Genomic DNA, 12,951 nt, shown 5'->3' on the forward strand with positions numbered 1-12,951 from the left:
GGATGAGGAAAAGGAGCAGGAAATGCAAGTAAGTTTTCAGATGAAAAAAGAGTATAGTTACAGAGAGACATAAGCTGCAACAAGGTGTTTACTAGCTATGAAACATATAAGAAAGGCACAGGGAAAATGAGGAGGCCGGCAAGCCAACAAAGTTCAGACAATCAAATGTCACTCAAATGTCAAATTTCATTGATCTCCTTAAAGCAAAATGTTACATAGACCTCAAATCTTTGCATTGAGGCTAATTTTGGTCAATTATTAACCTTGTATGTTTAATTTGGCCATTTTTGTGGCAGCTGTTCGCAGAGTCTCCAGAAACACTCACTTCTAAAGAGATAGGACTAATGCTCTTACCACATGAGTTACAGACCAGAAGACTATTCACTTACCATTCTTATTCTGTGGGTTGTGAGATTAAACCTTAGCACCGAAAGGAAACCATATATGCACAAACAGCACCACAGCTTTGTATTGATATTGACTATGGTGCGCAATGAACCCAAAACCCAAGCAAGATCAGGGAACAATGTCTCACTAGTTATTTTTTAGTGAAAAATAGTAGACATGAAAGAGCATTTATTGAAAGCATGACATGTATTTTAATTTAAAGTTAAAATTAACTTGACTAAAGAATACATTTCCTTCTATGCACTTGTAAAAATCGTACCACCAAAATCACCATTTCTCTCAGCCATATGGAAACATTGAAAATACAATTTAATACTCTAGGCTGTTTTACCTTAATACAATGCCTATGCTTAGAAACATTATTATATGCTTCTGTGGATAAACGTTAAAAAACACATTGAAATTTGCATCTAACAACCTTTAGTATCAAATAATGTAATGTATATTAAGGTTAGGTCATTACCGGTAACTTAATCTTGTGTAAGTCGGTTTAACAGAATGAAAACAGTGTTGTCAAGTTGATATCAAGACTATCTCCAATAGTCACTACAGGGGTTTCAGCAATGGTTATTTGACTGTGCAAAGATGAAAAGTTGTGCCACTAAGGAGTCATTTGTACAGCTGGGTCAGTATGGTTAAAATTGCTCCATTTGCAAATTGTGATTGCACTGAGAACCGACTCATTTTGATCCATTTGGTGACTATATTTAACATTTTATAAAACATTTAAAAAAAATTAAAAAGCAGGGGTTTAACTAAAGAAGAGGTTGGAATTGGGGCAACTGCTTAGGGTATAGGTAAATAAGACAAGGGTATTGAATTATATTGTGAAAACTACAAAAAAAAAAAAAAACAAAGGTCACTAAATCTGTGCATGTGTCTAATAACTGAATTGTCCTTAATACCTTTAATATGTTTACCACACTTGCCACCATTGTTATTGATTTAACATGTAAATGGAGCATGTCATGGCGATAATAATGGATAAAGCTTAGCTAAATAAATAGAATGTCATCAATAATGTTTTCATAGTTTCATAGAGTGGGTGTTAAATCCTTCAGGCAAACTCTAAAATATTCCTCCAGTATTGTTCCTTCATTATCCCATATGCCTGCATGGCACACAGTTCCTTTTCTGTTCTGTAGCTGTGCTTTAATACATACTCTGGGCCCAGGTTGCTATATTTGCATTTAAACAGAAGGAGCCAAAAAGGGATAAGTTCATCAATGTGCCCAAAATGAGGCTTCAATATGTTATTTATATTTTATATACTGTGAAATTATACAAAATTTTAAGAATTCAGGTTAGTGTACTTTAATGTAATGGTACCCTTAACACAGCAAGAAAGTAACCCATACTTCTTCTTCCATCTTCACTTAGATTGCACAATTCTAGGGCCAATATCCTTACAGAACTTTATAGCTGCCCTGAATGAGTTTTGAATAGTAAATTCAACAATATGTAGTTAAGCTAATTAGAATGAATGTGTCTGCACCAAAATATTGGTCCATTAGAATCCCAGATGGCTGGAGATTTTTGCAGTTCTGTTTCACACCAAACCCTAAAAAAATACGATTTCCTATGTTTTGATTTTTTCTTTTTACAACAGAAATCTAGTTTACAAATATCTCAAAAGAATATGTAATCTAAGATCAAAAAAGTACAAACAACTTTAAATCTTTGCTAGTCATATTTTCACATACTGACTACAGATTTTTTCATATATTCAATGAATGTATACTGATACAACTTTTATTGTGTTTAACAGTTATCAAAATTCATCATTTATACTCCATTAATTTTGAAAATTTAGCTATCTTCCTTTACTATTCCATCACTTTTATTCCCTGGATGATTAAGGCTTTTATAGTTAATGCATAATGTTGCTTTTAAAGAACCAATAAAAACAGAATTATAAAATAATAATTACATTTTAGTGTAGATACTAAATAGCATTGCTTACAGTTTGAGATTTCAAAACATCTGTTATACATAGTAAACCAAAGATATATAGATTCAGTCATCCACGCATTTTCAAATTCCAAACTTTGACATCTTTAAATACTGTCAATAACTCAATCCACTTTAAAAATATCAGGGCCATAAATACCCATTACCACAAGTTTAAATGATTTCCAGTGGATTTAAAGACTGTGCAAAGAAAAAATAGTTCATTAAAGAGAGTTTCTCCTTGGAAGGTAATCTCCATAAGGAGTTGTGTAATGATTGGAAAATGGAACGTTTTAGAAAGTCAGCTATTTCCATTGGGCCTTCTACATATCTATCATCAAGTAAGGCCTTTCCTTTATAACCAGTGGCTATCTCCTATTTTCGCAAGTGGTTACCAAGAGGTTTTTATTTTTGGTAACCAAATCAAAGGACTAATGAAACAATGCATTTTGCAGATCTCCTCTAACTCATCAGTTTCACCAAGAAGATTGGAAGTTATTGATTAATTCATCACCATCTAAGTTTGAAGCATACTGGATACATGAATAATTAATCCTGCCAGTTTGATTATTGTAATAAGTGAGCATGGTGATTAAACATTATTCAAGCCAAATGTATTACTTTTGTAAAAGAAATCTATTGTGTTGAGTAACACATTAGTAATTGTAGTAAAGAGAATAGATTTTGACATTTGGCTTGTTCAAATAATGATTTTGATTTAAAAAATTATTAAAATATTCTTTTGATGTAGACATAAAATTATTGACAGTCACATGTAAAAATAAGTATAGTTTTTGAAGTTTGTGTCCTGTTGAACAAATACTTGATAGCGAACTACCAATATGTTAGGAATCAACTGATTACAAAATGTGTTGGATCAGTCTTCAAGTTGCAAATATGAGATTATCTGAAATAAAATTTGGATAAGGTTTCCACTTCTTGCTTTGTGTTCACGCTGAGCTTGTCATGCACTCAAAAGTTTGAATGCCTACTTCACAGTCTATAATCTCACAAGAGGGATTTGGTGGTAATTGTGCTCTCATTGTTTTGTATATAACAAAGTTCTGATAGTTCTATTTTTAGGAAATTCTTGCATCTTATAATGTTTACAAATTGTGTTCCATGATAGATCCCAGGTTTAAATTCCTCATGTTTATATTTCTTACAGCTACCGTGTAACCTGCAGAGATAAGAAAAGGCTTGTATTAACTTTTAAGAAAAAAATCATTATGGTAAAATCATTGCAATAGCAGAAATACAGAGATAAAAAAGGTGGGGCTATATTATCATCAAACATCATTAAGTCATAAATTTAAAAAACACATTTATTCATGTGCTCACTCATTTGATAATAAATGTCCCAACATAAATGCTTTGCCAAAATCAACTGTCCATAAATATTATACGATACCCCTTCAATTTTCCTTCTTATCATTCCACCAATGTGCCTCATCCAATAGCCAATTCTTCTGTAATCACACACGTGACTCTGATAAAAAGTACTCACTCACCACACGATCATGATCTTTTATTCAAAATAAGAAAATCACAGTGCACTTTCTTTGCAAGAGAAAAATCCACTCCTCCTCAGCCTCCACGTTCCAGGATATCAGGGATACTATTTCCCTTCTCCTCACCACAGCATCATAGAGCTAACAAAGACTAATGGAGAAAACTTTATTGCACAGTGTTTATGATAAAAATATATCACATCAACATAGAAATAAGGTAGCCCACTTGCATTAAACAGTGCCTAGATCGACACCCAATGTAGCCAGCCATAAATGCAAACAACAAAGCGGCACCACTTCACTTTATCCTGGAGCTGGCAAAAGAAAGTGCTGCTAGGAAGTCCTTCCTCTATGCGTTTCATCAATTGACATCCTCAGGAAGCTTAGCTGAGCTTTTTTCCATTGGTCTTGGTTGAGGATTTGGAAGGATTTTTCTTTTGGTGGACCTGTTGAGGACACCTATGTGGAGAGGATAGTGTAGTTGCACCAATAGGGAATTGGATATTTTTCATTACTGCTTTTGTGTGCCCTGCATTCTCCTAATTTGGTAGCTACCTTTGTGCACAGTCTGCTGTGCAAATCACCAACCTCAGGGCTGTAACTAGTGAATCCTGAACTCCTGTGCTGTAACAGATTTCCTTCTCTGTGTGCCAATGGATCCTGAACTTCTGTGCTGTATGGTTTTCCTCCTCTGTGAGATAGTAAATTAACTACTTGACTACCAGAAGGTTTTACCCCCTTCATGACCAGACCATGTGTTATTTTGTTATGCAGCATTGTACTACTTTACCTGGCAATTGTGCAGTTATGCCACACGGTATATAAGTGAAATTTATATAATTTTTTTAACACAAATACAGCTTTATTTTGGTGCTATTTGCGCACCTCTGGGTTTTTTATTGTTATATAAATGAAAAAATACCAATATTTTTGAAAAATTAAATGATATTTTCTACTATCTGTTATAAAACATATCCAATAAAATCTAATTTCTTCATAAATGTAGGCCAAAATGTATTTATAGCGTCTGCAAACTATCATATATACAGTATATACTAAAATTTACAAAACTCTTACTTTCTGACTGCCTATCACATTTGTTGAGGTGCTAAAATGCCAAGCAGTACACGCCCCCCAAATGACCCCTTTTTGGAAAGTAGACACCCCAAGGTATTTGCTGAGAGGCATGTTGAGTCCATTAAAGACTTTATTTTTTGCCACATGTTTTTGGAAAATGCCAAAAAAAGTTTTTTTTTTTTTTTTTTACACAAAGCTGTTGCTTTAATGATATTTAATGATATTTCTCACACATGCCATATGTATATGTGGAATTACACCTTAAAATACATTCTGCTACTTCCCCCGAGTATTGGGATACCACATGTCGGAGACTTTTTGGGAGCCTAGTCACATACAGGTACCCAAAATTCAATGATCACCTTCAGTCTTTGAAAGGGCGCTAATTATGCATTGGATTTCCTGACTACCTATCACATTTTCGGAGGTGCTAAAATGCCACACAGGTTGAACTACAAAAAGGACATTACATGTTGTGACAAGTTGGGGGAATTTGTAGCTCATTGGTAATGCCAAACAATGAGTTTACTTCACGCCAGAAATAAGTTTTAGGGCTTCTTCTGCCCTCTTTTATTTAAAAGTAACAAACAAGTTCACATGAAAGTCTTCCCACGCAGGGGGTCCTCACCATCAATATGATAAGGAAAAGTAAAATTCAGCCTCATGGCTCTTTATGTAGCTTTACTGCTCAATTTAGTAGTTTTGGTCTTCCTGACCATCAAACACATCCAATGCTCGTGCACAAACGCTGTACCTCATCTCTGTGTCATTTCTGCAGGGTTGCAGCTGCTCCATCTTTCCCAGCATAAAGGGAATAAACAGTCCAGCTGGCCAAAAAAACAACATCTCTCAAGAAAAATGACAAGTGGATGAAGTCCATAGAGATCACTGGGCTGTGATGGGACTCATTTGCTAGGATGGTGTATATGGGAGACACCTGCAGCTGTTGTCCTCAGAGTTGTGGTATGTATAGATCAAAGGAAGTATAGGAGAGAGGGAAGGACACGCCAACTAAGTGTAGTATCCCAAGGTTTAATGACTAAAAACAGGATTAAGGACACTTACAAGAAGTACATACATAGTTACATAGTTACTACATAGCAACAAGTCCTTCTTGGAGCAGATCTCCTCACCGGACTTGCCACCACTTCACCAGTATTAAACTCAAAAACAGTCCCTTTCACATTTTTAGCAGGAACAGTCTTACCACTCCATTTCACATTTTTCTTGGTGTATCTCCCCACACAGCCACTGGATGAAACCACAGACACCCTGCTAGGTGTCACAGGCTTTCGGACATCCCAACCCTCTTTGCAGGGGTGATGAGCCACCTCTTCAATGCAGCTCCACCACCCAGATAATACTTCCTCTCTTGTTGCCATGGGAAACCACATACATCCAGCAGAGCTTTCCCAGCTCTCTCCAGACTGGACTGATGCTTTGTACCTGTCATAGTTATCCTTGTCATGGCCCATCAAATGGTACACTTCCAAGAACTTGGCTGGTGGGAAAGGCTGTAGCAATTCAGCCCAGCGGCCTCTGGGCCACACTTTGAATGAAGCCATATTCTCAAATTCAGCCAGAAAGTCATGCTCATCAGGTAACATAGGCTGTATGAAGTCAGCCGCACAGATCACTCCCATGGGCAACAGCACTCATGTTTGAAGTCACATACACACAGTTCTCCAGAATTTTTTTTTTTAGTACTGTTTCTTTAAGGCTGCGATACAATACACATTTAGCTGCTCACACAGCAAAGCACAAAAAGACAGTCACTGGCAACTCACAGTTTTTGGCATGTGAGGATCTGGATTCCATCGTCTTCCGCCCCCTGGCATTCTCCACCGATTGTGACAAGTTGGGGAATTTGTTGCTCATTGGTAGTGCCAAGCAGTGAGTTTATTCCACACCAGAAATATGTTTTAGGGCTTTTTCTGCCCATTTTTATTTAAAAGTAACAAAAGTAACAAAAGTCTTCCCATGCAGGGGGTTCTCACCATCAATACGATAAGGAAAAGTAATATTTACCCTTGTGGCTCTCTATGCAGCTTTACTGCTCAACTTAGTAGTTTTGGTCTTCCTGACCATCAAACACATCCAGTGCTCCTGCACACATGTGGTCAGATAGGTGGTCAAGAAGGTGGTCAGGAAATCCAATGCAAAAGTAACGCCCCTTGAAAGCCTGAAGGTGCTCATTGGATTTTGGGCCCCCGTACGCGGCTAGGCTCCCAAAAAGTCTCACACTTGTGGTATCCCCATTCTCAGGAGAAGTAGCAGAATACGTTTTTGGGTATAATGTCATGTATACCCATGATGTGTGTGAGAAATATCCCAACAAGTTTGTGTAAAACAAAATTTGGGGCATTTTCCAAAAAATAAGATCTTACAAAGACTTGATCTGCCTCTCAGCAAATATCTTGGGGTGTCTACTTTCCAAAAAGGGGTAAATTAGGGGTGTTTATACTTTACTTCCATTTTAGGGCCTCCAAAAATGTAATAGGTAGTCAGGAAATCCAATGCAGCCTGAAGGTGCTCATAGGATTTTGGGCCCTTGTACATGGATGGGCTGCCAAAAGGTCTCACACATATGGTATTCCCATACTCAGGAGAAATAGCAGAATGTATTTTAGGGTGGGATTCCACCTATATTCATGGCAGGTATGATAATCTTTCATTAATTCATTAATTATCTCATTAAAGTGACAACTTTGTGTAAAAAAAATATACAATCTTCCATGGACTCAACATACTTTTCAGCAAATACCTTGGGTGTCTACTTTCTTCTTCATGGGGGGAATTTGAACTGTCCTGGCATTTTAGGGCCTCTAAAATCATTTTGTGTATAGCCATCATTAGGAGATTCTGCCACACTTAGGCACCCCAGAGAGTACAGAGGGTATTGTCACTGAAATGCATAAAACACATTGTTTTCTCATCATATCTTTTTTTTAATCTGATCCGTGGACCAATACAACCACAATTAATTTTTTGCAATGTTCATGTTAAGGGTATGGTCCAAAAAGGTTTTAAATTCCAAAACCATAAAAGGTTCCACTTTAATGGCTTGGCAAGGTTTGAATTTAATTTGGCAGCAATGTACTGTTGGGCAACAAAGTTACTTTGGTCCACAATTAAATTATAGAGATCTTTGGTGAAAAACAGCTCAAAAAAGTCAAGGGGTGTTGTTAAGTTTGCTGTTTCCACCTGACCCCTTGGCTGGGCTGTGAATAGGGGGATAACGGATGCTGCTCAATCTGGGGGCAGCCAATTAGGATTTGCAAGCACCTCTGCAAGGCTACTGTGGGCTCTACAGGCTTGTGCTTGAATTCTTGGTGCCTGCGGTTCCATTACAATACTAGTGCTAGCCACCTCACCAGCTTGTATTGCACTGACACTGCACTTGTTGGGGGGGCTTAATGCAAATGCTGGCAGTAATTGGGGCTGATCCTGCTAATGCTGCATTTTTGTGGACACTATACTATTGGGGTTACTAGTATTCTGATCATGATCAAGATACTGATCCCTGCAGACACTATACTAGTAATTGTGGTGATCAGTGACTTATAGTGTGACTGCAATAGCGTGGCAGGAAATCTAACACTAACTGATACTGGCTGGGAGGGGTGATAACTGGGTCTGACACCATCTGGCATTGCTAGTGACACTAATATAGTGATCAGTGATAAATACTGTACATTGTACTAATGACAATAGTGACAGGGCAATCAAGTGGTTAACTGGAGGGCAATCAAAGGGTTAAATGTGCCTAATAAATGTATGCAAGTGTAAATGTGCTGTTTTTACTCACACAGATTGGGATTTTTCATTTTTCAGCCATATTAAATGATAGAGTTAAATTATTTGAGAAATCCTGGGATCAGTGATTCAAATATCAGCTTTTTCCACTTTAAAATTGCTTAACAATGAGAAAAATAGACACACAATACTTTTTATCTTTAACCTATTTCCTTTCTTATATTTTTCTCTTTTCTTTCCTTTTTATGGTCATTATTTTGATTACCTATGGTCTTTGTTAGACCCATTGTAATATTGACCTACAATAAAAGGATGAACAATTCATCCTCCTTTGTTTACAAAATATACATGATTATTAGATTTAATTTAAAGATACTTTTCTTTTATGGATTTTGGAAACTTAGTATAAATAAATAATAACCAGATAGCAAAAATATATTTTAGATTCACATAGTGCTATTTGTTCTTACATATGTAAATGTTGACAGTTTTATGTGGATCTAACTTGCATTTATTTTTTTCTATATTTACAATATATTTGTAAAAACCATTGAGTTTTACATCCTTACTGTATTATTTAATGTACTTCATTATCTGTACATTCTTTCTTTGAAAAATACGGAATAAAAACATTGAAAAAGAAAATAAGGTGTCTTCGATGTCTTACAACACATTACTTTTGTGACCAAGTAAAAGGCATTCATCAAAAAAATATACTCACAATAGAGACAAAAAAAAACAACAATCTCTTGGGATATAGTGATTACCCAATTATATAATTGCAGAACAATCATGTCAGACATCTCTCAAAGGAACAAACCTGCAGATGTTTTCATGTTCCGCATTGTTATTTACACACTAAGATGTTTTTCAAAAGCCATTTACATTTTGCTTTCTCATTTTTGAATGTTTAACATACCAATATGTGTAGTAAAGTTTTAAATTTTCGAAAATGTAATAAATCACTATTTTTGTTTGCCCCATTATTATTATCTTGATTATTTTTACTCAAGGTTGTACTCCAGTTAACAGGTATTATTTTGAATAGAGTAAGCAGCAATAGGTGAATCTACTTGAGTTTGATTTGCCAAGAATCTGGTGAATCTTGTTTGAAACTTGCCAAACCCGAACTTAGATATGAATCCCATTAAATTCTACATTGGGTAAATCTTGTTAAATTCTTTCCATTGTAGAATTAATAGGCAAACTATTATGGGAATCTGGGCACTTCCATAGCGCACATGTTCCAATGCAATACAAATTGTAAAAAAAAAACAAAAACATACAGCTGGCCTTTTTAAGTGGCTTTGGGGGCAACATAAAAAAATAACACACAAAAATGTTTGAAAATAAGATTTGAGGGTGCTTTAAAGAAGGAATATGGTGTTACGGCAGTGCATATTTACACTGAGGAATTGATTTTCCTTTTTATGGCTTATTTGGCTTATCCACAGCAGCAGTTCCCCAGTCAAATCTGTTAAAAAACTACTTTTTTTCCCCAGGCAGTTTAGCAATGCCATAGACTTTCATCAAACAGTGGTGGACATCCAAATGGCCACTTGCTCACTGTGACTGTTCTCAGTGATGCTAAACTGTCCTGCTGCTAGCCAATTTCTAACAAGGGATAATTAATAATAAAAATTATTAAATTGCTAAATAATTAAATTATTATGATTAAATGTTTAGATTAGAAAGCAGCAGGACAGATTTAATCAGGTGTAATAGGTGTAACTGGTGTATGCCCAGCTTTCATTTTTACTGTGGGGATAAGGGATGCAGTCAATATGAGTGATAGAATGTTATAATGTGAGGGGTTTTTTAGGCGCACACTGTTCTTGCAGTTTTTTTTTCTTTAAACTATGCAGCAGCTTGCTGTGAAAAAAAGCAGCTCTTAAAATAGATGGTTAGTAACAAGTTAATCCTGTAATCCTGAGGACCTAAAAATAAAAAAGGGCCTATCAAAAAAAAATATGAACATCTCAAAATTCCACCTCTGAAATGAAGTCCACTTTTTTAAGTGTATCCATTAGCCATTGCTTCAGACAAAAAACAGCAAAGAAAAGCATGCAACAAACTGAATTGTTCTCTTGTTAAAAATGTTAAAACCAGGTGTTTCACTCATGTGCACACATTTGCAAATATATGTGTAAGCTGCAGGGACACTTCACGGCATCCTAGTGTACTGCAGTCCTAACTCTATAAAACTTGAGTCTCTAGAGTTGGAGCACATATACAGTATCTCACAAAAGTGAGTACACCCCTTAAATTTTTGTAAATATTTTATTAGATCTTTTCATGTGACAAAACTGAAGAAATTACACTTTGCTACAATGTAAAGTAGTGAGTGTACAGCTTGTATAACAGTGTAAATTTGCTGACCCCTCTAAATAACTCAACACACAGCCATTAATGTCTAATCCGCTGGCAACAAAAGTGAGTACACCCCTAAGTGAAAATGTCCAAATTGGGCCCAATTAGCCATTTTCCCTCTCTGGTGTCATGTGACTCGTTAGTGTTACAAGGTCTTAGGTGTGAATGGGGAGCAGATGTGTTAAATTTGGTGTTATCACTCTCACTCTCTTATACTGGTCACTGGAAGTTCAACATGGCACCTCATGGCAAAGAACTTTCTGAGGATCTAAAAAAAAACAATTGTTGCTCTACATAAAGATGGTCTATGCTATAAGAAGTTTGCCAAGGCCATGAAACTGAGCTGCAGCATGGGTGCCAAGACCATACAGCGGTTTAACAGGACAGGTTCCACTCCTAACAGGCCTCACCATGGTCGGCCAAAGAAGTTGAGTGCACGTGCTCAGCATCATATCCAGAGGTTGTCTTTGGGAAATGAGTGCTGCCAGCATTGCTGCAGAGGGGGGTCAGCACACACTGCATCAAATTGGTCTGCATGGCTGTCTTCTCAGAAGGAAGCCTCTTCTAAAGATGATGCACAAGAAAGCCTGCAAGCAGTTTGCTGAAGACAAGCAGACTAAGGACATGGATTACTGGAACCATGTCCTGTGGTCTGATGAGAACAAGATAAACCTATTTGGTTCAGATGGTGTCAAGCATGTGTGGAGGCAACCAGGTGAGGAGTACAAAGACAAGTGTGTCTTGCCTACAGTCAAGCAGGGTGGTGGGCGTGTCATGGTCTGGGGTTGCATGAGTGCTGCCAGCACTGGGGAGCTACAGTTCATTGAGGGAACCATGAATGCCAATATGTACTGTGACATACTGAAGCAGAGCATAATCTGCTCCCTGATAACGACCCCAAACACACTTCCAAGACGACCACTGCCTTGCTAAAGAAGCTGAGGGTAAAGTTGTTGGACTGGCCAAGCATGTCTCTAGACCTAAACCCTATTGAGCATCTGTGGGGCATCCTCAAATGGAAGGTGGAGGAGCGCAAGGTCTCTAACATCCACCAGCTTCGTGATGTTGCCATGGAGGAGTGGAAGAGGACTCCAGTGGCAACCTATGAAGCTCTGGTGAACCCCACACCCAAGAGGGTTAAGGCAGTGCTGGAAAATAATGGTGGCCACACACAATATTGACACTTTGGGCCCAATATGGACATTTTCACTTAGGGGTGTACTCACTTTGGTTGCCAGCAGATTAGACATTAATGGCTGTGTGTTGAGTTATTTTGAGGGCACAGCAAATTTACACTGTTATACAAGCTGTACACTCACTACTTTACATTGTAGCAAAGTGTAATTTCTTCACTGTTGTCACATGAAAAGGTATAATAAAATATTTACAAAAATGTGAGGTGTGTACTCACTTTTGTGAGATACTGTATATAAGAATGGATAGATTAAGGGTAGTTATGCCTGGAAGCCAAGGTATAGGGATGCACTGGAACCTAGCAAAAGAAAAATGGCAGTGAATGTATCCAGTCTGTCCCCTCATAAATTAACCAACAGTACAAACAAATGTCAACCACCCCAACCTATAACTAGCCTTTACAGCAAGGAGCACATTAAAGGGTGACGCATGTCAAAAAACAACAAAGACTAGGACTGTAGTACACTAGGGTGCCGTGAAGTTGCCCTGCAGCTTACACATAAATTTGTAAATGTGTGCAAACTACACCCCTGGTTTTAAAATGAACTGTTAGACAGGACAATTCAGTTTGTTGCAGGCTGGCTGGTAAGTTAGCTAGGAATTTTTCTTTGTTGTTTTAGACATGCGTTGCCAATTCCATGTGCTCCTTTTGCACATTTGTTTTGTACCCTTGCTTCAAACAATA

At 37.1% G+C, this 12,951-nt stretch overlaps 1 protein-coding gene across 1 annotated transcript in view; it reads right to left on the minus strand.

Moving 5' to 3' along the window:
- Window positions 1-1,042: 1,042 nt before the first annotated feature.
- TAFA2 (TAFA chemokine like family member 2) overlaps window positions 1,043-12,951 on the minus strand; it is a 425,938-nt gene continuing 414,029 nt past the window's right edge. The window contains exon 6 of the mRNA XM_073619985.1: window positions 1,043-3,538. Coding sequence (XP_073476086.1) covers window positions 3,527-3,538 — 12 coding nt within the window. The 3' untranslated portion in view covers window positions 1,043-3,526. The remainder of the gene's footprint in view (window positions 3,539-12,951) is intronic.

Source organism: Aquarana catesbeiana, linkage group LG03 (genome assembly GCF_042186555.1).
Source record: "Aquarana catesbeiana isolate 2022-GZ linkage group LG03, ASM4218655v1, whole genome shotgun sequence".
Taxonomy (NCBI): domain Eukaryota; kingdom Metazoa; phylum Chordata; class Amphibia; order Anura; family Ranidae; genus Aquarana; species Aquarana catesbeiana.